Genomic DNA, 24,431 nt, shown 5'->3' with positions numbered 1-24,431 from the left:
AGATTTATTTATTTATTTTATACATATGAGTACACCACCATTGCTTTCTTCAGACACACCAGAAGAGGGCATCAGACCCCATTACAGATGGTTGTGAGCCACTATGTGGTTGCTGGGAATTGAACTCAAGACCTCTGGAAGAGCAGTTGGTGCTCTTAATCCCTGAGCCACCTCTCCAGCTCCCCACCTCCCCAGCCAGTATTTTGCATCATGCTACATAGCAACAGACCAAACCTCAACAGCCTAGAACGCTCTATGTAGCCAGGCTACTCACTGATACACCTGTCTCTGCCCTTCAGATAGTGATAGCCTTTTGCTTGTTTTTGAAATTGGCTTCACCATATTGGCCAGGATGGTCTAGAACTTGTGGGCTCAAATGATCTTCTGCTTCAGCTTCTAGAGTAGCTGAGACTATAGGCAAATGCATCACTGTGCCTGGTGTGTATGCACACACACACCTACACACACACTACTGTCTTTTGGTTTACTTTTTTTTTTTTTTTTCGAGACAGGGTTTCTCTGTATAGCCCTGGCTGTCCTGGAACTCACTCTGTAGACCAGGCTGGCCTCGAACTCAGAAATCTGCCTGCCTCTGCCTCTCAAGTTCTGGGATTAAAGGCGTGCACCACCACTGGCCGCTTGGTTTACTTTTATATAGATTGGGCCTTGTTATGTATAACTGTGCAGGCTGAACTTGAACTTGTAAATTTACTGTCTCTGGAGTGCTGGGATTACAGGTGTGTACCACCACACCCTATACTTACTCAGTTCTCTTTATCTAACCTTATTTCTGCTCCTGAGGCTAGAGGCATAGTTACAGTGAAATACTCACACATCCGGGCAATACCTGAAGGGCCAGGCTGCAGGCTTCATCTATAGTATGATCAAGTTCCTCACCTCCACCCCCTCTCCACAACTTGCATCTTAACCACAGCTGCTCCGCAGGTGACCCAGGTCAGGAGTTCAGAATGCTGCTGGTCTTTGCACAGGGCGTCTCTATGCTCCACACAGAACCTAGGTGCCTGGCACACGGTTAAGATGCTCAGTAAAAACGATGTCTTCTGAACAGGACAGGGCCTGATGTGCAAACACAAGAACTCACTACACCTGTGGTTACCTGCACAAAACTTGAGAATGGACCCATCGAGGTTTCATACCGGTTTGGGGGGGCGGTGTACTCACGAGGCTCCTTTCTGATGGACTACTGGCAGTTAAAGGTTGTGGCAGGAGTGTCCTTGAGTGGTGAAGCTGTTATGTTGCCCATGCTCCAATAAATAGCCCTAATGTCGTGCAAGCAACCCGAATCCGTGGCGGGAGGAATGGACACAGCAACCAGTTTTCACAGATGCTCTCCAGAGAAGTAGCTCCAATCCGGTTTGCAGAAGAATTATCAAAACAACCTGGGGAAGTGTGTGGCGGTCCCGAGCCCCACCCTCAAGTGGCAGGCTGTGCCCCCCCCACGTCACGTGTTGGCGGCTAGCCAATCATCCAGGGTGGGCGGGGGGAGACATGGAATGGGGCGCTTACCCTGTGTACCTTCCTGACTGACCTTAGGTCAATTCGTGTGGCCTCACGTCGCACAGCGGAACCGATCCTGAGCAGCGCCAGCAGGCTTCAGAGGCGGACGCCATGGCAGCGACCTTCCGGGCGAGCGGTAATTGCTGGGCGGCCTGGACCCGCTACGGTGCGGAGCCGAGCCTTCCTTTTCCGTAGGAAGTTCTAGTCCCAGAGTCAAGGTCGGCACTCCTACCCGAGGCCTGGGTGGGGGGCGAGGGAAGGAAGGGCTTGCAGGCCGTTTGGCACGGAAAGCGTTTAACCCTTTAACTCCCCTCCGCCAGACTATAGCTTCTAGAAACACTGCGCAGACCGAGCGTCCCTGTACTTGGGCCTGCTAGGGCATTAGAGCCACTCGGGGAAGAGAGAGACAGGGAGTTTTGCTGACTGATCCTTGACTATCCCCAGAACACCAGCATATTCGCTACAACCCGCTGCAGGACGAGTGGGTGTTAGTGTCAGCTCATCGCATGAAGCGGCCCTGGCAAGGACAAGTGGAGCCCCAGCTTCTGAAGACAGTGCCCCGCCATGACCCACTCAACCCTCTGTGTCCCGGGGCCACACGAGCTAATGGGGAGGTAAGCCCGAAAACACAGCCACCAACTGGAATAGGAGAAAATAGTTCTTCCTTATTACTACCCCTTCGCCCACAAGAGGGAGCAGTGCGCCTCCTTTTGAGTCATCATTTCCAGGCAAGCAAATTTGATCCTTTGAGTGGGGCCTTCCTCGCCCCCGTTGCAGCCTGGATAGCCCTTGGATTGCGTCAGGTGGTAGTATTTCTAGCCTATTCTTGTCAGTAGGTGAATCCCCCGTATGATGGCACCTTTCTGTTTGACAATGACTTCCCGGCTCTGCAGCCCGATGCTCCCGATCCAGGTACCCTCAATTTAACCACTGTTGGGGAGAAGGGAGACTGGGTCTGACCCCGGTACCTGTGCTACAAAGGGTAATGCTCCTTTATTCCAGGACCCAGTGACCACCCTCTCTTTCGAGCAGAGGCCGCCAGAGGAGTTTGGTAACTTTGGGTTTCCCCTCTTACAACCTCCAGCCCAAGGGTGAAGACGAAGACCTGGGCTTGGGCCCTGCCCTTAGCACCCAATCCCCTTCCCTCTGTCATTTTTCCCTCACCACCTAGTAAGGTCATGTGCTTCCACCCCTGGTCGGATGTGACGCTGCCACTCATGTCTGTCCCTGAGATCCGAGCTGTCATCGATGCATGGGCCTCAGTCACAGAGGAGCTGGGTGCCCAGTACCCTTGGGTGCAGGTCCGTGAGGGGGAGGTGTAATTTGGTTTGGGGAAGTACCATTACTGCTTCCACAGGGTATGGTGAGGAGGGGTTCACTTGATGTCTGTGTGACTATTGAATCTCTCTCTCTTTTCTACCCAATAGATCTTTGAAAATAAAGGAGCCATGATGGGCTGTTCTAACCCCCATCCCCACTGCCAGGCAAGTATGTGACAGGCCTTAATGGCTTTCTTGGCTGAGTCCACCGGCATTGTGGACAGGACTACTAGATTAAGGGATAGGGCAAAAGAAATACATTGGTAATTCGGAGGCTCAGAGATAATGGACTGGCCTGCTCTTCTTGGTGCTTGCCCCTTGACAGGTTTGGGCTAGCAGTTTCCTGCCAGATATCGCCCAGCGTGAAGAGCGATCCCAGCAGACCTATCACAGCCAGCATGGAAAACCTTTGTTATTGGAATATGGTCACCAAGAGCTCCTCAGGAAGGTAGGAGAGAGCCAGGCCCTGTGTCCCCAGGGAGGCTCTAGCCCTTTTACCCTCACAGAGAGACGTGCTTTAAAGGGGGATAGGACATTAGCGTCCACCTAAAGGAATATTATGGTGGCTTAGGGTAGGTGCTAGTGAGATCCTTCTGCTCCCTGCGACCTGCACGCTTCACTTCCATTCTGTGCGTCCAGGAACGTCTGGTCCTAACCAGTGAGCACTGGATAGTTCTGGTCCCCTTCTGGGCAGTGTGGCCTTTCCAGACACTTCTGCTGCCCCGGAGGCACGTGCGGCGGCTACCTGAGCTGACCCCCGCTGAGCGTGATGGTGAGTCTCCTGGGTAGGACTGTGGGACTGACTGGGTGCTGGATAGAATAGCCCGGATGGGACCAGCGTCTCTTCCCAGGGGGTGAAAATCAGGCTCTGATTCCAGATCTCGCCTCCATCATGAAGAAGCTCTTGACCAAGTACGACAACCTATTTGAGACATCCTTTCCCTACTCCATGGGCTGGCATGGTAAGGCTTTTGGGGTTGGGGTAGCCCCAATAGTGTTTCTGGGCTTCTAGGTTCTGGCTTAGGGAACTAGAATCCCTATGAGGCCTTAAAACACTTGTTGGCTTTAAAACAACTGTTCAGTGCATGAGTGCTGGGACTGAGAGAAGAGAGATTTGGTGACCCCGTTACTGATTGCTACCTAATGCCTGAGCTCCCTGGTGGAAAATACCTGGAGCTGTAATAATCTTCAGGTCTAGCTTAGGGGAGGGGCTAGACTGAAGGCTGACAAAGGGCCTCCCAGATCACCTCTGTCTTCTTGTCAGGGGCTCCCACGGGATCAAGGACTGGAGCCACCTGTGACCACTGGCAGCTCCACGCCCACTACTACCCCCCACTTCTGCGATCCGCAACTGTCCGGAAGTTCATGGTTGGCTATGAAATGCTTGCCCAGGCCCAGCGTGACCTCACTCCTGAACAGGTCAGGACTCACATCCTGGGTCGTCATATCCGTTCACCTCATTTCCTCACGGGATCTCAGCAGTCTTGACCCTGAAGAGCCTCATAAAAATCTCTGCATTCCTAGAACTCAGTTGCCACTCAACTCCACCCCCTGGTGACTCCAGCTATCCTGAACTAATCTTCCCATCCCATAAGCCCTCCTCAGTATTTCCTGGGCCCAGAATTCCTCGGTACAATTCCAGGTGACCCTTACTCTCCCTGATTGCTTCTTGTCCCTTTATAGGCTGCAGAAAGATTAAGGGCGCTTCCCGAGGTACACTATTGCCTGGCACAGAAAGACAAGGAAACGGCAGCCATCGCTTGACTGTGACCACATCAGGGCCTTGAATCTTTGTACCTGACAGACCTGGGACCTGGAGTTTGGGCAGATGTGACATCAATAAAACTGCGTCTCACATTTTAACCATGTTTTCTGACACCAGAGGAGTAGTGTGGACTCTTACATTCCGGAGTTTGGGTAAAGGCTAAGTGTGACTCCAAACACTCTTGCCTACGGACTTTGAAAAATTTGGTGCAAGAATCCCCTTCAAGCCAGACATGATGGTGTGTGCCTGTGATTCCACCACATTGGCGGCTGCATTAGGAGTGTGAATTTGAGGCCAGTGTGAGTCACTTAGCAAGACCTAGTCTCTGAAACCGAAGCCATGCTGGATCTCATGTTACAGGTCTGTAATCCTGGCTCCCCAGGACACCAAGGCAGGAGGATTGCAAATTCAAGGCTAGCCTGGGTAGCTTGGTGAGACTGTCTGGTACAAAGGACCTGCGAAATAGGTCAGTGATAGAGTGGGTGTCTGACACGTGTAAGGCCCTGTGTTCAGCCCTAACTATAGAGAAGAAAATTCTACCTCTGCTCTCCGAACAATATTCACTATTGTCTCCAATCCTCTTTGCTTGTGATATAGATAGCATGCTAATTTAGGAGACTGTTTAAAAAATCTTATGTTCTTAGCTTGGCAGCGGCTACTGGAGGCCCAGAGCCGTTTGTATCACTGAGCCTGTCAGCTCACCAAGTGTCAGCCTCAAAGTTTGGTGGGGAGAGGGTGAGCAAAGTCCTAGTCCCATGGTCACCCCAGACACTGGGCTGCTGGCCAGAACCCTGGTTTTGTGAGTGGCCACAGTCAGACGCTGCTCTAGACCACAGGGGCTAAAGGGGCGGGTTGGGAGTGTGCGTGTGGCTTTGTGTTCTTGGCTTCCTGGATTTCCATGTGCAGCAGATGTCGCTTCAGTACTGTACCTACGCTACAAGAATTGCACTAAGCATGGCGGGGGCAGCCAGAGAGCGAGAGCCCCAGGACCTAGAATGACCTTGAGTCCACCTCCTCTCTGAATCTGTTTTTCCTTGTGATAGTGGAACCACGGGGCATTTGATGTTTGAGACCAGATACCACTTGGTGGCCTCCAAATTCTAAAGCAAAAGTAAGAGCTGTGACAGATGTGGAGATGGCTAGAATGTCTTTCATCCATTCTTTTCCAGGGGAACTGAGTCTTGGGGTTGAGAAGTCACACTAAGCGTGGACAAGTGACTGGGCCTGACGGAGAAAACCCTGGTTTTCTCTCCTTGCTGTCTTCTTGAGATCTTGGAGGCTTGGAAGGGGGATGGGTGCTTGGGATTGGGAATGTTGCCTGGGGCTGGAAAATCAGACAAAGCAGGCACTTCCTTTGCTTGCTAGGTAGGTGGTTGGCTTCTTAGGGCATAAACACACACTCCCTAACCTTGCCTAAGGCCTGGAAAGTTTTTAAAAACAGCGCGGGAATCTAGATGCAACGAGAAGAGATTCTGATTTCAGTGGCTTGGGATATGGCCTGACTGTTTTAAAAGTGTAAGAGAACTAGACCAACCCCCTGGCTCCCTATCTTATCTGGAGTCAGGGGCACCTTCATCGAATACAGTCAGCTGCCCAGTGGCTCACTAGGGAACCTGAGGCTGTGTGGACGCCAGGGACAAGGGCCTGGACGCTTTCAGGCCTGATGTCCCTGGGAGGACAGGCCTTCAGGAGAGGTCTAAGGAACGCAGCAGTTTCAGGTTTTGTCCTAGGAATCCTACTCTGGCACCCCCCTCTAAGTTCCAGACGAGACAGGAAGTGTCCAGAGGAGGTGGAAGTGATTGGCAGTTGGAGGCTCCAATGGGCCGAGAACCCACCCTGCTTCACCTCTCTCGTTCTATTGGCGCTGGGAGGAGCCGCCCCCACCGCCGCTGCTCAGCACTGGAGGGAGCAGAGGCCGGGGCAGAGGGTGAGGGCGGAGGGTGCTGGCGGCGGCTGCCGCAGAAGGTGAGAGGCCCTACTGGGACCCGGGTGTTGACTCCCAAGTCCTGCCAAGAGGGGGCGGGGCAGGGTGGTGTGTGATCTGAAAGGCAGGGAGTGAAGGATGGACTATGAGTGTGTCTCTGTGTGTGGCGATGTCAGTGCGTGTGAGGCTCTGAAACTGGTGTCATCTGGTGTGCCTGTCAGCGAATGCGACTCTGTTTGAGAGTGTGATTCCAGCTGGCTCTGCTGGCGGTGCAGCTTGGGGGGGGGGACGACGATGTGGGGGGGAGATGCGTCTGTGACCACACCAGGGGATGTGTTTTGGGAAGCTTCTGTGGGGTCTAGATTTTGTCTGCCCGGGTGGCTGGTTTGTGTGTGTGTGTGTGTGTGTGTGTACTAATGTGTGACTTCAGTAATAGAGCAACAGTGAGACTTGTGACCATGATGTGTCCTGTGTCCTAGCCTAGACTGTGTGGGAGTGAAGCTGTGTTTGTCTGTTTGGGAACTGCTTAAGTTGTGGAGGGAAACTGACTTTTCTACCCAGCCTGCAGCAATAGACAAGATCCACCCCCCCAAGCCACATGGCTTTCCTTCTTCCTCTGTTCAAGAGCTGGTGGGGGCTGAGCATGATCAGTGATAGAGCGCTTGTCTGGTGTGAGCCAGGGCCTAGGTTCCATCTCCAGGGCTGAGACAGTAAGTCCCATCACTGGGCCACATGTATCCAAAGCCTCTGGATTCCTGGGGTTGCAGATGTGGCACATCTGTTTTTGTACGCTGCTGGGTGTCAAACCTAGGGCTCTGGGCATGTTAGGCAAACTCCACCAACCGAGCTGTAGCCCTGGTGCCCTGGTCTTCTGGTGTTTCTGTTTTCATGCCTGACTCTGCTTCTTAACATCTCTTTCTCTGTCCCCATGATTATCTTCCTGGAGAGATTTTTATGTCTCTTCACAGCTCCTCCTTACCCCACCCCCCAGGTGTCTCATGTTTCTGCTTTTCTAGTTCTGTCTACAGGCTGTCTGTCCCTCAGGGTCCCTCTGTCTGAGTTTCCTACTTATTCTTTGTTTCTGGCCACACAAGGACTTGTAACCTTGCTATGACACTGGTCCGTCTTTACTAAGAGCTCCTGTGAGCTCCTCATGGTGAGGAGTTGCTTTTAGGGATTATAGGGCACACACACACACACACACACACACACACACGAAGCGTGTGTCTCTGTGTCAATAGGACCTCTAGTAGGCTAAGCTGTTTAAATGTGTCTGAGTGTGTGTCTCTGTGTGTGACTGTATCTGAGGGTAACTGTGTGTCTTGTGTATCTGGCACCAAGGGATCAAAGGCATTTCCTGGTGCTGAGGCCCAACTGGTGGAGGGGGAAAATAGAAATGGCTACAACCTCTAGGGAAGGGGTGGGGGCTGGTCTCTGCCTTTCCTTATATTCTCCAGTGTGAAGCCTGTTTTCCCCTGGAAACACAGCCATCTGTGCCCCAAGGAAACTTTGCTGGAGAGTGGAAAGAACAGGAAGTAGTGTGTCTGTGTGCTAATTCTTTTTATTATGTCCACATGTGTTCAAGTGAATATCTTTGCATTAGTTAACTACCTAGTGAGTCCCTGAGTAAGTAGGCTTTGGTGACTCTGTGAAAATAAAGGAAATCTTCTAGCGACAGGGACATAAGCAGAGGCTACCCCCCTCTCCTTCTTGCTGGTCCTGGTTGTGTCTCTGGCTTCCTTTCCAGCCTGAGGGGGGAGGCCTCTTTCCTTCCCAGGCCCTATGGTGGGAGGGAATGAGAGAGAGAAGAGGAAGAGGTGGAGGAGGGGGCCTGCTCAGCTCTAAGGCCCAGAGGGGGCGGGGCTCGACATGGGAAGGAGGGGATGGTTCTGGGGTCCCACAACTCAGTGGAGCGGGAGACAGTTCTTAGCCTGTAGGAGGAAGTCTTGGAGGCCATGGGCACTCAGTCACTGTGATTATCAAGGTAGGGTGGGACTAATCAGGGTAAATGGGGTGGAACCCAGGTGGGGGGCAATAAGACAGTCAGGGGGACCAGATATGTGAAGGCCTCATTCTGCCCTGCTCTGGAGAGGTCCTGTGGCACTTTTGAGAGCTTGCTATCTACCCCTTTCTGATTACCTTCAGTCTGCTGCTGCTCCCCGCCACCCAAGTCTTCTCTCCCAGCCCCAACTCCTTCCCTATAAGTACATTTCTCAAATTGGAGTCCCTGCTGCACCCATCCAGACCTCTTACATATTGGCCCCCGACTCCATTGCCTTTGCTCCTGAACACTTTTCTTCCCCCCCCCTGCACTTGGTACTGTGCCCCCCCCCCCCCCCCGCGCGCATCAGGCGCCTGCTCCTGCAGGCTCCTAGTTCCCCTCCCTTCTCAGCCACTGCTTCTCCATCTCCATCTGCTGGCTCCTTGCCCGCTCCCAGCCTCTGGCAGGAGCCAGGGCATCTGGATCCGCTTAATTCTGCAGCCCCAGCCTGCACCCTAGCTCCATCCAGCCTCACAGGCTTGAGACCAACAAGATTTCAAGCCAGGCCCATCTGAGTGGCCCAAGTACGAGAGCAAGAAGCCAGGCCTAGGCCAGAGGCTTGGCAACTAGAGCAGGGCAGGGCCTCATGTTGGGAATATGGGGGGCATTTGGGCCCATCATGTCAGCTCCCTATCTGCGGGTGATGAGGTTTGCTGTATGTTGGCCAGAGGCAATAATTAGCCTTGGTCAGGTTGGGGGTGAATGCCAGAATTCCCAGCAGCTGAGTCGTATGGGTTAATGGGAGTGGCGGAGCTGGTGCCAATCTTTGGTGCCAGAGGTGGGTGCCAAGGATGGTGTGTTGTGTTGCGGGGGTGGGGGGTGAGTGCTAGCACAGTCTGTTGCCTCTGGCTTTTGTTCTGGGCCTTAAGCCCAGGACTGGGATGAACGTGTGTGTGTGTGTGTGTGTGTGTGTGTGTGTGTGTGTATACACATACACAAGGACAAATACAACACTGGGTATATGGCGAGAAATGGAAGTTCAGGTTAGATTCCTCAGTCATTTTCAATAGCTTCATTTCTCTTGGTACTTCGGTTTTCCTTAAGGAAGCCCCAGCTTTGGAGAGGGATAAGCCGGGCTTTAGCTCATGGACGGGTAAGTCCTTAAATGTCCTCTTTCTCCACAGATGAGCAGCAGCTGCACAGGGCTGACCAGGGTCCTGGTGGCCGTGGCTACAGCCCTGGTGTCTTCGTCCTCCCCCTGCCCCCAAGCTTGGGGTCCTCCAGGTAAGAAAATGCCTCTCTGGCTCCCAAGTGTAACTTCATGCTTGGACACAATGACCCCACCCAGGGCTTGGCAGCCTGCTTCTCACCCTATCGTTCTCATAAATGGGAGAGGGTATTAAAGAAGTAGTAACTGCCTTTTACAGGGGTCCAGTATGGACAACCTGGCAGGCCTGTGATGCTGTGCTGCCCCAGAGTGAGTGCTGGGTAAGTGTCCGCCTGTCTGTTCATCTCATCCTTTCCTGACCCTGCCCAGATCTTACGTTCCCTCCTAACCTCGCTTCTTCTGGCTGTAATCCTTGCTTGTGTGTCCTAACCCTCCAAATGTATTTATTCAATAGAAAACGCTGCTAATGCTGGGGATGTCATTGGTGCCAGGCATGGACAAAGCCTTGGGGGTGGGTGGTGGGCTGATACTTAGTACCAAAAGCCATCCCTCAGTGAACCAGCCAGTTTGTTTAAGTACCTGCTAAGTGCTGGGTCTGTCGTAGGCTCTGAGACACGACAAAGGCCAGAAGCCTGCCTTCAAGCACTTTCATCTTAGTGGGGAAGGCAGGCAGCAAGCACGCAAGAAACTTGGTCAAAAAGGAGCAGCCATGGCCAGGCTAGGGTAGCTCCTGGCAGGGACAGCAGCTTGTGGAGATGCCCTGAGGTGGGGGTGACCTCAGTGCTAAGGAACAGAGAGAAGAGAATGCGGCCTGTGCAGGAGGAAGTTGGGGTGATAAGGTAAAGAAGGCCACGGGAGACCACAAGGGACTGTGTGAAGGGAATTTGGGCTTGGGCTTAGGTCTCCTTTCTTCCTTGTTTTTATTTTATTCGTTTATTTATCTTGGCACTTGGGAATGACCTAGAACTCACTATGTAGCTCCAACTGGCCCCAAACTCATGAACCCCTGCTTCAGCCTCCTGAGATGATTCTTACACACCACCACCCCAGGCACAGAATCGTGGTTTGATTGCAAGTGTGCTTAGATGCTCTCAGAGAACAGTTGTACAGCCCAACCTCGTCTCTCTCTGACTCATCTCCTCATCTTTTCTCCAGGACTCCAGTGTCCTGGTTTCGGGATGGAGATTCAAGGCTGCTCCAGGGACCTGACTCTGGATTAGGACACAGACTGGTCTTGGCCCAGGTGGACAGCCCTGATGAAGGCACTTATGTCTGCCAGACCCTGGATGGTGTATCAGGGGGCATGGTGACCCTGAAGCTGGGCTGTGAGTTAGTGGAAGGGGCCATGGGATTCCCCAAGGGGACCTGGGACCCGTGCAAGCCCTCTGGGATAGGATGGAGCTAGGGATGTCTTGGTCTCCAGCTGTGCCCTCTGTCTCCAGTTCCCCCAGTGCGTCCTGAGGTCTCCTGCCAAGCAGTAGACTATGAAAACTTCTCCTGTACTTGGAGTCCAGGCCAGGTCAGCGGTTTGCCCACCCGCTACCTTACTTCCTACAGGTATATGTGGGTGTGTCTGGTATGTGTGCCTATGGAATTGGGGTTGCTGGCATGAGATGGGTATGGGAAGCAGGGAGGGAGGTTCTGACAAATTCTCAGAGAAGGTAGAGGCCTTCTTTCCCTCCTAACCTCAGATGGTAACCTTTTTACCAGGAAGAAGACATTGCCAGGAGCTGAGAGTCAGAGGTAGGACATGACAGAGAGACTGGGGACTCTTAACTTGTGACCTATTTCCAAAACCCAAGACGACATCCTCCATTCTAGGGAAAGTCTATCCACTGGGCCTTGGCCGTGTCCACAGGACCCTCTGGAGGCCTCCCGATGTGTGGTCCATGGGGCAGAGTTCTGGAGTGAGTACCGGATCAATGTGACCGAGGTGAACCCACTGGGTGCCAGCACGTGCCTACTGGATGTGAGATTACAGAGCATCTGTGAGTACCCCAGGCTCCGTCCAGATCCATGTCACAGAGACTCCGCACAGACTTATTACACTCACCTTGCCCCAACTTCCAACTGGTCTTCTCCTTTTCATAAAGACAGAGTCGTCACAGATGGCTCTGTACCCTAGAGGCTCCCGTCATTACCTACGCATCCTTCCCACCTGCCTAGCTCATTCCTGCTTCTGGACCCTAGCTATGCTGAAGACAGCCCGATCTCATGCTCTCCCCGCCTAGGGGAAAGCCTCTCCCCCCCTTTATTTTCTTGATCTGAGTGTGGGAGGGGAGAAGACAGTATATGTAGGTTGGAATTTGGGCCAGCGAATCATCTGTGGATGGAAAGAAAAATCTGCTTATCACTTAAAGCTATCAAAACTCTGTTTTCGCATTGCTGCTTATAATAATGACTGACAGGTCCTGAGGCTCAATGAGTGATCAAATTCGACATTTCCCCTCCTTCCTGGGACGGATCTGACGAAAGCACCTTTACACACACACACTGTGGGAAGGAATGAGCACCCATCACTTACCCTGAACTTGTTGTCTGGCTATCTCTAGTGCGTCCTGATCCACCCCAAGGACTGCGGGTGGAATCGGTACCTGGTTACCCGAGACGCCTGCATGCCAGCTGGACATACCCTGCCTCCTGGCGTCGCCAACCCCACTTTCTGCTCAAGTTCCGGTTGCAATACCGACCAGCACAGCATCCAGCCTGGTCCACGGTGAGGTCTGCAGTGTGCCTCGGTCTTCATCTTCTGGTGCTGTCTCTGGTGTTAAGAGATCAGATATTCTGCATTGCTTCTAGGCACTGGCTGGTCTTAGAAGACCTGATTCCCTTTCTATATAAGTGTTCCCTAGGTGTTGAGCTGGGTGCCGGAGTTGTAGCGGGTAGCACTCCTGTCCTGGGTGACTAACCATAATGCAAGCCTGTCTGTGGGAAATAGAAATGGCTTTTTAAAAAATCACTTCGAGGGATTGGGAAAACGGCTTAGTGTATTACAAGACAACCACTTATAAGCACGGGGACCTGAGTCTGAATCCTCAGAGTCCACATAAAGCCAGGTGAGATAGCATAGCTTGTAACCCGAGTGCTCCAACAGCAAGAGGGGAGATAGAGACAGGAAAATGCCTAGAAGTTCCTGGGCTAGCTGAGAGCAACAAAAAACCTGTCTTCAAACAGTGCAGAAGGCAGAAAGACTTAATCCTGCGTTCTTCCTCTGACCACCACACGTATGCTGTGACACATCCCACCATACACACATACCCCACCACTACCACCACCACATACACACACACACTCACACACACACACACACACACTCACACACAAACACCACCACACAGCCGGGCGTGGTGGCACACGCCTTTAATCCCAGCACCCCGGAGGCAGAGGCAGGCAGATTTCTGAGCTCAAGGCCAGCCTGGTCTACAGAGTGAGTTCCAGGACAGCCAGGGCTACACAGAGAAACCCTGTCTCGAAAAACCAAAAAAAAAAAAAGAAACAAAAACAAATACCACCACACACACACACACACACACACACACACACACACACACACCACATCACACCAACACACAACCCAGCCCCACACACACAAAGAAAGAGAGGGGGTGGGAGAGAATAACTTCTAGGAAAGGGCATACCTTTTACCTAGAGGACCCTCCTCGCAGCCATACCCCTGTGTCTAGGGGAAAATAGTTTATCTCCACATCCAGAAATGTCAAAGATTTGTTGGCATCTGTCCTGGGAAGCGGTCCCTTTAGTTTATAATCTGCATTCAGAGCTGCCTGCCTGCAGGGTACCTCAATACACATTTGACAGGTTATCTCTGTTAGGTATAGTCACCCTGTTTACAAACGAGGAAGCTGAGACGTGGAGGCCCACGGTCCACTCAGCAAGTCACTTAGAGTTTTGAACACAGACTGGCTGACACCACAGGCCCTCTAAGTAACCTCTACATGCTTCCATTTTCCAAATCCCAGACCTAGATTTTGTTCCATCAGCCACCCAACGTGGGGCCTAGACCCTCCCTAGCAGGTCGACAGGGATGGCAGCGTGGGAGAGGGCTACTCTTTGATGGCCGGGGCTGGGCGGGTTCTTTACTTACATTGGGACCACACCCTGAACAGCCGTCTTTACCTCCAGGTGGAGCCCATTGGCTTGGAGGAAGTGATAACAGATGCTGTGGCTGGGCTGCCCCACGCGGTACGAGTCAGTGCCAGGGACTTTCTGGATGCTGGCACCTGGAGCGCCTGGAGCCCAGAGGCCTGGGGTACTCCTAGCACTGGTGAGAGACAGAAACAAAGACAAAGGGTGGGGCCCTCACCCCAAAGCTACCATCCACTGGACAGTTTTACACATCCCCTTGTTAGGGGCCTTTAGCACTGCTGTGCTATTCGATAGCCTTGCTGGCCTGCAGCCCTCCTCTGACTTTAGTCCCTTGTCTCCATGTCTCCACCTCTGCACATTTAGACCCTGTGTCTGCAAGTCTACAAGCCAGATCCTCAGAAGCTGTCCACACCCTTTGAAACTGCCTCCTAGGCCCCTACCTCAGCTTTAGGTTCTAGCCCTGCTCCTGCCCTAGAAAGGCAGAGGCTTCTGTGTGCACCGCTCGGGTTTCATCTTTCTTCAGGTCCCCTGCAGGATGAGGTACCCGACTGGAGCCAGGGACACGGACAGCAGCTAGAGGCAATAGTAGCTCAGGAGGACAGCCCGGCTCCTGCAAGGCCTTCCTTGCAGCCAGACCCAAGGCTGCTTGGTAAGTCTGATGGATTGACAGAGCACGTGGAGGACTAAAGTCCTAAACAGAAGGTGGCATCATTGCTCTCCCAGGGACATGGGGCTTTTTCCTTCAGATCACAGGGACCCCTTGGAGCAAGTAGCTGTGTTAGCGTCTCTGGGAATCTTCTCTTGCCTTGGCCTGGCTGTGGGAGCCCTGGCACTGGGGCTCTGGTAAGTGAGTGCCACTGGTTCCTTAGCTGTCCTGCCCCGCAGCTGCTTTGATGCCCAGGGACCACATCCATTCCCACCCTCTGCTGAGCCCGCTGAGCCTGCTGGAGTTTGGAGCCACTTCTTCCCCCCCCACGCCCCACCCCCTGTCTTCTCGGTCATGATTCCTCGTCCTTTGCTAACCAGTCCTCTTGGACGAGACATGGTATCAGGGAGACAGCTGCTCTTTTATGCTTCAGGCTGAGGCTGAGACGGAGTGGGAAGGATGGACCGCAAAAACCTGGGCTCTTGGCACCCATGATCCCAGTGGAAAAGCTTCCAGGTGAGTAGCGCTTGGTAATCTAAGTGCTTGGTTGAGTGTCTGATTTAAACCGGACGCCCTATTAATTTTGTGGGTTCCAGGAATCACTGGAGTTGGGTCTTTTATATCTAGGCAAGGGGGAGAGCCCGGTAGACCTTCCTCCCAAGTGCCTATTCTCAGAAATGGGTCTCTTCCCATTTAAAAAATTGGGACTTATAGTAGCTCCCTTCATTTTTAAGGTGTCAGAACCGATATTACCCTTCCCCCACTTAATGTCTTGGATCAATGCTTGCTCCTCTCCCAGATTTAAAAAATTAAATCTTCTTACTGTTGTGTGTGTGTGGTATGTGTATGCACACACCCGTGTCATAGCATGTGTTGGGAGTCTTTCTACCTTTGCATGAGTCCTGGGGTCTGAACACAGGTCATCATGCTTGCTTGCTTGCCACCCCTACCCTTGGTCCCAGGACTTTATCTGCTTCTGTATCTTTACCGTGTTAGGGCTCCCTCAGAAGTGGGAGTGTTGGGCTTGGAAATGTCCCCGTTTTCCTCAGGATGTCTGGATCCAGCCCTCCTCTCTCTTGATAATGCTCTCTGTTCCTTTAGGAATTCCAAACCTGCAGAGGACCCCGGAGAACTTCAGCTGATTTCATCTGTAACCCGGTCAGACTTGGGTGGTTACAAGGACAGGCAGAAAGAGGCGGGGCAGTGGGTCCCTGTGGATGGAGGTCTCAGCTGGAAGTCTGAACTCTTTTGACACCTATACTCCAGACTTGCTGCCGGCTGAAGGCTGTCTGGACTTCCAATGTTGTCCTGAGGTGGAAGTCCACCTGAGGAATGTGTACAGAAGTCTGTGTTCCTGTGACCGTGTGTGTATGTGAGACAGGGAGCGAAAGTTCTCTGCATGTGTGTGTACAGATGATTGGAGAGTGTGTGTGGTCTTGGGCTTGGCCCTTCTGGGGAGTGTGAAGAGTTGAAATAAAAGAGACAGAAGTTTTTGGAGATTGTCGTCTAATGTTGCTTTATTAGTTTTGCTGTTGGGGGTGTGAGTACATTTTCTTTTGTAGTACCAGATTTAAACTGGGTACAGTCCCCTGGAGCCTTTTCCCTTGGCGTTCTAACCACCGAGCCAGGCTGCGGTTCTGGGGATGAACACAGACACTGCGCCGAGCCAGGTGAAGCCTGAGAAGGGAAAAGTCCAAAGCTAGGCTCACATTTGGGGGATGAGCTTAGGTAGGGTTCAGGGGTTAGGGGTAAAAGCCAGATGGAAATCCGGGTAGGTATTAGAGTTAGTTAGGGATGAATATTGGGGGTTCAGACTGAGGGCAGAGTTAGAGGTATCAAGGTTGAAGGCAGAGCTCACACGACAGCCTGGAGGTGACAGTCCCCATCGGCCTCCTGCAGTTCCATGTGGACAATCCTCCTCAGCAGCCTGCTTGGGAGTGGCTGTCTATAGAGCTGAGTACAGCAGCTAGTGCTGGAGGGCAGAGGCAAGGCTGGAGAACAATGGGGCCACACTTCAGAGAGGTCTGGACCCACAAACTGCTCTGATTACATAGCTAGAGGTCCAACTTTCTGGGCCCTGTTCCCTGTAGTCCCCTGATTCAGCATTCATTCAAAGGCCTCTTGAGAACTTACCTGCTTCAGGAGCCGGGCTCAGAAGCAGCAGTAACAGCGGGAGGAGGCTGCTGGCGCGGGAGAGCCCCTCCATGCTGCTCAGCCTGGAGGTTTCTTCCTTCCTTTCTTTCTCCCCTGCTCCCCTAGCTTTAATCTAGCTGTGCTTTGCCTCGGGCACTAGGTGAGTCAGACACGGGTGGTGATGCCTTGCTTATCTTGTGATGCTGAGCTCTAACTCTTGGCCTGTTGTCAGTGACCCAATTCCCTGCCCGGACTGCCATTTCCCCATGGGCTTCTAAGCCCTGAACGGAGAAGATGGGAGAGAGCTAGCGAATGGTGTACGGGACTGATGCTACAGAAGCTCAGGACAGCCGTGGTTCACGGTGGCTGATAGTCATTTACGCTCACACCCATAACCACACATTCACAGTCATATGTTGGTCATGTAACCTCATGAAGTCACGCCCACGAATGTGTGCTCATGGACAGAAATGACACAGATCCAGTTATACCCAAAAGCCCCACTGGAATCCATTTGTATTTCCACAATCATCGTGCTGAACCATATTAGTACACATACACACTTCTGATGGAAGTTTGTGAGTGGGTAGGAACAGAAGGCAGGCCAGCACTGACCTGCCTTCATCTTCTCCTCCCACTACCTTCCCCGCCCCACCCTGCATTTTTCTAATCAGGAGAAATTGATGGGACCCTAAAACAGACTCTTCTTGGCTAATAGGGAGATGTTTACTATGAAGGAGGGGAACTGAGGCAGATGAGGGAGAGAAATAAAAGTCCTTGGGTGCCAGGCTGCTGGTGTTAAAACAGGTGAAAGTGGGTGGATGTACGGCGGCACATGTCTTGTTCCCAGTACTCAGCAGGCAAATTGATCTCTGTGAGTTTGAGACTAGCCTGGTCTACACAGTGAGTTCCGGGGCCAGCCTGAGCTACATAGTGAGATCCTGCCTCAACAAACAAATCAACAAAACTCCAAGAAGACAAAGCCCCTCTCCCAAATCTCACCTTCTTGCTTCTGCTTAGTCTTGTTCCACGGATGCCAGCTTCTCAGTGGGAGGCTGGGGGCTTCCAGACTTAGTCTCTGGCTTGTTGGAGACATCGGACTCAAGAACAAAGTTAGGTCGTCTCGTTTGATTCAAATTCTACCGTCTTTCCATTCTGGGCTTGAAGGAACATACCCTTCCGAACCCAGCTTCAGAAATACCCATTTCCCCAAACCCCAAACACCTGTACCCCGCCCTACGCTTCCTTCCATCAGAAATGAGTATGTACTAGTATGGTTCAGTGGAATCAATGTGGAAATCCAAATGTATTGCAGTGGGGCCTTGGGGTATAACTGGATCTGTATGCAAAATTCCTACTCATTTTGAGTCAACGCTTTCTGGAAAGTTGTAAACAGCCTAGAGTAGGAGTGTGTTTATTGGGCTAATGGCCTAGACTCCTAATCTGGGGATTTCAATTCTCAAGTTCTGCTCTGGATTTAAAATATAAACCGAGTCATAACACCAAGAATCCATCCCTTATCTGGAGACTGAATTTCCTGCTCTGAGGCCAGCCATCCTCTGGAGTAGAGATCTTGGGATAGGACTTCCACTGCCTCCGAGCAGTTTCTTTGGCTAAACTGAAAAGGCCTTGCTTCCTCCTGACCAGGGTAAGACCCATAGGCACCTTTTGGACATTTTTTCAGAGGTCTTATGACAGTCTGGGAAGATGTGGACCCAGGGCTAGTCAAAGCATTTGAAGGTGTCTTCGATGCAGAAATTGTGAGGGAATGGCTAAAAGTTTGCAGACTTGAAGGTCACCCACGAGCCAGAGGCCATGCATCCTGAAGTTTTGGTACCCAAAGCTTCTCTCTTACTCCCGGTCTAGATCTTTGTCCCTGGGCTTGGGTGTTTCACCAAAAAAGAAATTCTAAGGAAATTCACCTCGCCTGCCCCGCTCACCCCACTCCACCATCATGTCTATACTGCTTGCCATTGTGAGTTCCCCTGGGCTTGTTAATCCAGAGATCTTTGGAAGGCAGAAACATTTTCCTGGCTTCCCTTCTCTCCTTATTTTGGCTTCTCCAAAGATATGGAGGCCAAGTCCTCTTTCCCAGCACAGTGTGCTATTACAGAGGCAGTGCCAGGCTAAAAGTCAGCTTTGAGCTCAGCCAGGATCCAGGCTGTCTCCGTAGCGTAATCCTCGGGTGCCTGTTCTGGAATGGGAGTCAGTGTGTCTATGTGCTGGTGCAGAGGACAGTCTGACTCTCAGCCACTGTAAGGGTTAACGGGTTCCAGAGTGATTTGGGTGGACAAAGTAATCATGGGGTTAGGGTAGCAGGATTCTTAGCAAACTGCTAGTTCTTGCTGATACCAAGGACTTTTAAAACTGTGATGGGGCTGGCAGGATGGCCATGGTGCCAAGCCTGAAACCCTGAATTCCATCCCGGGAAGCCATATGGATGAAAAACCCTCATAAAGGGTCATACCCTCTGATCTCTGCATGCGCATGCATTGTGGTGGGCACACACATATTACAAACACACACACACACAATTAAAAAATTAAATACAAAAACAAACAAAAAATTGGCATCAGACTGGGGGAGCCAGTTTGGGGTTTTAACTATAGGAAGGACCTTGGACCCTCGACCCTTGTCACTCTTCTGGGGTACACTGCTGGAGACAGCTTCTAGAAACTGGTCCTTCCTCTCACTGACAGCAGACTCCTCAACTTTGGCTAAAATGTTTTATATCCACTCCCAGGAAAAGAGGATTCTTTAGACATCTGGCAAAGTTATGGCTAGAGTTAGGTGGTAACAGCTGAAGTTGTGGGAACACTGATAAGTGGGGGGAAAGATGTGGCCTACTCTCAGTATGGGTGCTTTTGGGGAGGGCGTGGCAGGGAGCCAGTCACTGATAGTAATTAGAAGCCTGACCCTTAGGATGGAGTCCTAGACATGCAAGGGCTTCCTACCAGGGAGGGATGCCCTGTGGGTTAAGAAACAGCAGGTGTGGCGTGGGATTCCCAGCACCAATGGCGGCTGCGGCGGTAAAGTCAGGAAGGCAGTGGGCGTGACTTTAAATCTTTAATGCACAGGCTGTCTGTGCAGCAGCGGTGGGGGTGCGACAGAGGAGACCACGACCCGAGCGCTGGGGAGCAGGCCTCAGGCCGCTCGACAAACAGCTCATTAGGCCCCGCAGAGGCTCCAGCTTCTGCTCCCGGGGGTGCGCCGAGCTGTAGGCCGACCCGACAATGACATGAGGCGGGGCAGGGGCGCCTGGACTCCCCCACATCCGTCCACCGACACTGAACCTCGTTCATGCCCCCACGAGATCGCAGCCCCCTCACCTCCGCTCCCTGCGCCACATTCGCAGCCAAGGAAAAAAGTAGAAGCAGCCCCAGTAGATCCTGCAAAGACAAGGCAGAGCCGGACCGCGAGGGGCGGGGTGACCCACAGACCCCACCTCTGGAACCGAGCCCTCCAGAAAGCCCCGCCCCCAAGGGCTGGACAGCAGCAGCCCACGCCCCTCGAGGGCCCGCTCCGCCCGCCCCGGGACGTTCACCTCCCCCCCCCACCCCGGGCCTCACATCCCTCCTCCGCATCTCCCGCCTCCACTCACTCCTCCTCCGCTTCCAGCGCCACCTCGTATCTCCTCAATCGCGACATGTCCGGGGCTCCGAACGGTTCCTGGGGAGCAGCATGATAGGAACACTTATTCCCAGTCGCAAGTCCCCTTCGCCATCGCCAGGACGAGTCTGAATAGTCCTCAGGTACACTGAGGCAGGTGGCCCCCACCCCCGGAAGCCAATTGTCACATCGGGACAGGATGGGATGGATGCTATGGAAATCACTAGAAGTTAAAGCGTTAGGAGGAGGGTTATCTAGGGACCCGAACGTGGAGTCACCAAAGAGGGAGGTCTAGCGGCAGGGGAGCTGGGACATTTAGGCCCTGGATGGAGATTTTGAGGGGCTGGAGTCACCTGAAGGGGGGCTCAGGGGTCGGCACAGCCTAAACTCCCCGCCCTCCCTGGCTCCGCCCCGGAAACCGACCGTTAACAATTACATCACAGGGATACCTTCGCAGTCTATGGGTGGGGCTTGCATATCACCCGGAAGGGGAGGAACCCGATTTTCGTCAGAGGAGGTGGGATCAAACCGTTAAACGTTAAAAGGTGGCAACTGTATTTTTGTTGCTTAAGGGGCATGGTCGGTGTTTATTAAGATGCCAGACACGCAGGACCCTCTTTTCTGGGATGGAGCCAGATTTTAGAGTTACGCAGGTTGGTAGACTGTGACCTTGACTGGAGACAGCAGTAAAAGTGCATCTTCACTGTGCCTCTCTCCCCTGTGCCCCCACTTTCCTGACTTTTACCTTGCCAATTGTTTTTCTTTCTTGTCCAGTTCTTGAATGACCTCAGACCAGAAGGAATAGGCCAGCAGCGAGAACACAGCCTAGAGCAGGCTAAGGTATGGAACTGTCTTATTTCAGTGGCCTTGGCCAAATCATCTAATTTTTTTTTCACACCATGTACGGACATCTAGAGTGGAACAATTGTGAAGACCGTCCTCTTAAACCTATGAAGCCTGGGGCTAACTTAGGGGTGGAGCTGTCAGTAAGCTGGTTAACAAGATTTTTCATCGGGTAGATTCCCGATTGTCTTCCTGTTTTGAGGGGGAGGGTCCCTTTTAAACTTTTTTTTCCCCTTTTGTATACGAGTTCATTGTAGCTGACATACCAGAAGAGGGCATCAGATCCCATTACAAATGGTTGTGAACCACCATGTGGTTGCTGGGAATTGAACTCAGGACCTCTGGAAGAGCAGTCAGTGCTCTTAACCGCTGAGCCATCTCTCCAGCCCCCTTTTAAACGTCTTAGTAGCAGCATTAGTTCTTGCTTGGTTTCAGTTCTGACAACCACAGCAGTCAGAAGTTTGAGTAAGAGGTATGGTGGGAAAGATGGCTTAGCTTCTTGTAGAGGGCCAGAATTTGGTTCCCAGCACCCACATTGGTTGCTCACAACCTCCTGTAACTCTAGCTCCAGGAGGAGCTGACGCCTCTGGCTGCCAAGGGCACTAGCCCTCATGTGCATGTACCACCTCATAATTAAAAATAAAATATATTTTCTTTAAAAATTGGCATTCTCAAGGTTGGGAGTCAGGGTGAAGAGTAACCTCCCTCTGCCTTCACTTTCCTGCCGTGGCAGACTGTTGTGAGCTGTGAGCTAAAAGTAGACCCCTTTCTCCCTTAAGTCACTCTGTCAGTGTTTTATGACAGCAACAGAAAAGAAACCAAGATGCCTGCCTCTTCCCTATGGTTCTGAGATCTGTGAGGGTTGGAGGAGGAGGGAAGATACAGCCCCTCATATTCTGGGGGCACAATCACAGGGGCAGGGCAAGGGTAGAGGAAGTCACTTCTCAGATTCCACCAAGGACTGCGCAGACTCACTGCTGGGCCTGCCTAGCCATCCTCTGAACTCCACTCCTGTGGAGCGGACTGGCAAAGTCAAAAGAATGCTTTTTAAAAAACAGATCTCAGCCCTGTGCCTTGCATTTCTGATTGCCAAGATTCTGCCCTCCTGGCCTGGCCATTCTCACCCTTCTGCATTTCATCCATTTTTCTGTGTTCCAGAGCTCTCAGGAATATCAAGGATGAAAACAGCCCCAAGCATCCCTTTCTCCCTTCCTTGAGGATTGAGGGAGTTTTGAGGAGAGATGTTGGTCAGTTCACAGAGAAGTGAGGGAAGGAGGGATGAGAGACCTGGGAAGTGGGTTCAGGATGCAACTTGTCTGAGTCTACTGAGAAAATTATATAAAAATTACATAAGTCAACTTATTACTAGAAATAGAAAGGGTCAGTGGAAGCCTGGGTTTGCTATGAGCCAGGTCCCCAAGGCTGCCCTTGCCCAGGACATAAGGTGTCTTGTGCTGTACTGCACTTATATGGCAGTTGAGAGGTCCAAGAAGGAAAGCCACTCTGAATTTTATACTGAGGTGATGGGATCTGCCGTGCCATAGCATGGGAGGCTTTCCTGGTTCTGGTCTGCTTGTCTCAAGATAACTCCTTGCTAGCATGTTCTGTGGCTGTGCTTGGGAACAAGTGAGAGGGTGAGTGAGACTCCACAATCCAAGGGCACGTGGAGGAGAAGACTCAAGAAAGCTCAGAGTGGGAGTCGCTTAGGAAGCCTACTGTGGGACACTAGGCCCACTGTGGGATGCCAGGCCTACTGTGGGACACTGGGCCTACTCTGAGATGCCAGGCCTACTGTGGGATGCTAGGCCTACTGTGAGATGCCAGGCCTTCTGTGGGACACTGGGTCTACTGTGGGACACTGGGCCTACTGTGGGATGCCAGGCCTACTGTGAGATGCCAGGCCTTCTGTGGGACACTGGGCCTACTGTGGGATGCCAGGCCTACTGTGAGATGCCAGGCCTTCTGTGGGACACTGGGTCTACTGTGGGACACTGGGCCTACTGTGGGATGCCAGGCCTCCTGTGAGATGCCAGGCCTTCTGTGGGACACTGGGTCTACTGTGGGACACTGGGCCTACTGTGGGATGCCAGGCCTCCTGTGAGACACTGGGCCTACTGTGGGATGCTAGGCCTACTGTGAGATGCCAGGCCTTCTGTGAGATGCCAGGCCTTCTGTGAGATGCCAGGCCTTCTGTGGGACACTGGGCCTACTGTGGGACACTGGGCCTACTGTGAGATGTCAGGCGTATTGTGGGATGCTAGGCCTACAGTGAGATGCCAGGCCTACTGTGGGACGCTAGGCCTACTGTGAGATGCCAGGCCTTCTGTGAGATGCCAGGCCTACTGTGGGACACTGGGCCTACTGTGGGATGCTAGGCTGTTTTTTATTTCTCAGCCTTGGGATATATAATCTGATGGACTTAACTGTGGTCTGCATTTTTCAGACTTTCTCTTCCCACTGACCACCTATTCTTTCCTCTTCTATTATTTCTTTTACCTTTCTAAAGGTGATCAGTTATGACATTAATATTTGTTGATCCTTAAGTACCAGGTGCCATACTAAATATTTTAAGTTGTCTCTGGATAGCTCTATGAAGTAGATTTCTTGAGGGCTGTTTCTGTTCATACAGGCCACTTTTCTTTCTCTTTTATTTATTTTTACATCATCATCATCATCATCATCATCAAAGACAGGGACTGACTGTGTGGCCCTGGCTGTCCTAGAACTTGCTACAAAGACCAGGCTTTGAACTCACAGAGATTTTCCTGCCTTTGCCTTCCAAGTGCTAGGACTAAAGGCCTGTGCCACTGTGCCTGGTCCTGACTTTCTGTTTTTGAGACAAGGTTTTGCTGTGTGTTCCAGGCTGGCTTTGGACTTATGGCACTCTTTATGCTTCGGCCTCTCCAGGGAAGCATTACAGCGTTTGCCACTTTCTATAGCGGCGGTGGTGGGGCTATCAACCACACTGCCGTGATCCCGGTATGCCAATCCTCAGACACGGTGTCTGATTAAAGGCCTGGGCGACTAATCAGAGCCTCTCATGAGATTTGATGTTTGGATGCTAGACCAGAGACTGTGAGGATTTAGACTGGAGATAGACTGACTGTTGAGTTATAATCAGGACACCTGCATCAACCCTTTTCTCCCTGCTATGTCTCAGGGATCTCAGTAGATAAGGCGAGGAAAGCAGGCAAGAGCCGGAGGATGGGGAGATATGCTGTAAAATGCAGTTTTCTCACCATGAATGACATGTCTAGCCTACTCATGAATGCACAGAAGCTGTGGTTACCTACATAAGACCTCCACAAGATCAGCTAGCCAAAACTCTGTCATAGAGGGGGTAGATGAACTCTAGGTCCACCCCTTACCGAGGAGCTATTGGCAGTTGATAGCTGTGAGGGGTGGGGCAGGGATCATTCTT

The 24,431-nt window shown here is 52.1% G+C and overlaps 3 protein-coding genes and 1 long non-coding RNA gene across 17 annotated transcripts in view; 3 read left to right on the top strand and 1 right to left on the bottom strand.

Moving 5' to 3' along the window:
- The first annotated feature begins 1,501 nt into the window (after positions 1-1,501).
- Galt (galactose-1-phosphate uridylyltransferase) lies at positions 1,502-4,700 on the top strand. 5 transcript variants are annotated; one of them, XM_085839402.1, is made up of 11 exons: positions 1,502-1,684; positions 1,963-2,132; positions 2,355-2,430; positions 2,521-2,569; positions 2,690-2,819; positions 2,946-3,002; positions 3,163-3,285; positions 3,477-3,609; positions 3,716-3,799; positions 4,102-4,256; positions 4,521-4,700. In XM_085839402.1, exons 1-11 carry the CDS (start codon positions 1,630-1,632, stop codon positions 4,599-4,601), a joined length of 1,113 nt encoding a protein of 370 aa, XP_085695528.1. In that variant the 5' UTR covers positions 1,502-1,629; the 3' UTR covers positions 4,602-4,700. The 5 variants fall into 5 exon arrangements, with proteins under 5 accessions (XP_085695528.1, XP_085695527.1, XP_085695529.1 ...); XM_085839401.1 differs by having other exon boundaries at positions 1,561-1,654; XM_085839403.1 differs by having other exon boundaries at positions 1,615-1,736.
- A 140-nt stretch (positions 4,701-4,840) lies between these two features.
- Positions 4,841-15,922, top strand: Il11ra (interleukin 11 receptor subunit alpha). 5 transcript variants are annotated; one of them, XM_085839397.1, is made up of 13 exons: positions 4,841-4,962; positions 9,692-9,791; positions 9,935-9,995; positions 10,831-11,000; positions 11,118-11,232; positions 11,386-11,418; positions 11,497-11,663; positions 12,228-12,391; positions 13,816-13,957; positions 14,303-14,428; positions 14,526-14,622; positions 14,859-14,941; positions 15,527-15,922. In XM_085839397.1, the coding sequence occupies exons 1-13, from the start codon at positions 4,942-4,944 to the stop codon at positions 15,565-15,567; spliced, it is 1,320 nt and encodes a 439-aa protein (XP_085695523.1). In that variant the 5' UTR covers positions 4,841-4,941; the 3' UTR covers positions 15,568-15,922. The 5 variants fall into 5 exon arrangements, with proteins under 5 accessions (XP_085695523.1, XP_085695525.1, XP_085695522.1 ...); XM_085839399.1 differs by lacking the exon at positions 4,841-4,962 and adding an exon at positions 5,482-5,713; XM_085839396.1 differs by lacking the exon at positions 4,841-4,962 and adding an exon at positions 5,945-6,567.
- A 2-nt stretch (positions 15,923-15,924) lies between these two features.
- On the bottom strand, positions 15,925-20,625 carry LOC147004381 (C-C motif chemokine 27-like). 6 transcript variants are annotated; one of them, XM_085839406.1, is made up of 6 exons: positions 20,521-20,625; positions 20,160-20,227; positions 19,888-19,947; positions 17,561-17,658; positions 16,284-16,416; positions 15,925-16,102 (listed from the first exon to the last, which is right to left on the bottom strand). In XM_085839406.1, exons 2-6 carry the CDS (start codon positions 20,204-20,206, stop codon positions 15,946-15,948), a joined length of 495 nt encoding a protein of 164 aa, XP_085695532.1. In that variant the 5' UTR covers positions 20,207-20,227; positions 20,521-20,625; the 3' UTR covers positions 15,925-15,945. The 6 variants fall into 6 exon arrangements, with proteins under 6 accessions (XP_085695532.1, XP_085695533.1, XP_085695534.1 ...); XM_085839407.1 differs by having other exon boundaries at positions 17,561-17,640; XM_085839408.1 differs by lacking the exon at positions 20,521-20,625 and having other exon boundaries at positions 17,561-17,718; positions 20,160-20,225.
- A 4-nt stretch (positions 20,626-20,629) lies between these two features.
- The window catches only part of LOC147004374 (uncharacterized), a 158,992-nt gene continuing 155,190 nt past the window's right edge, over positions 20,630-24,431 (top strand). The window contains exons 1-2 of the long non-coding RNA XR_015047436.1: positions 20,630-20,820; positions 20,942-21,007. This is a non-coding gene — a long non-coding RNA (uncharacterized LOC147004374). The remainder of the gene's footprint in view (positions 20,821-20,941; positions 21,008-24,431) is intronic.

This window comes from Mus caroli, unplaced genomic scaffold, assembly GCF_978045245.1.
Source record: "Mus caroli unplaced genomic scaffold, Mus_caroli_1 scaffold_6, whole genome shotgun sequence".
Lineage (NCBI taxonomy): Eukaryota > Metazoa > Chordata > Mammalia > Rodentia > Muridae > Mus > Mus caroli.
This window is presented reverse-complemented; position numbering and strand designations above follow the sequence as displayed.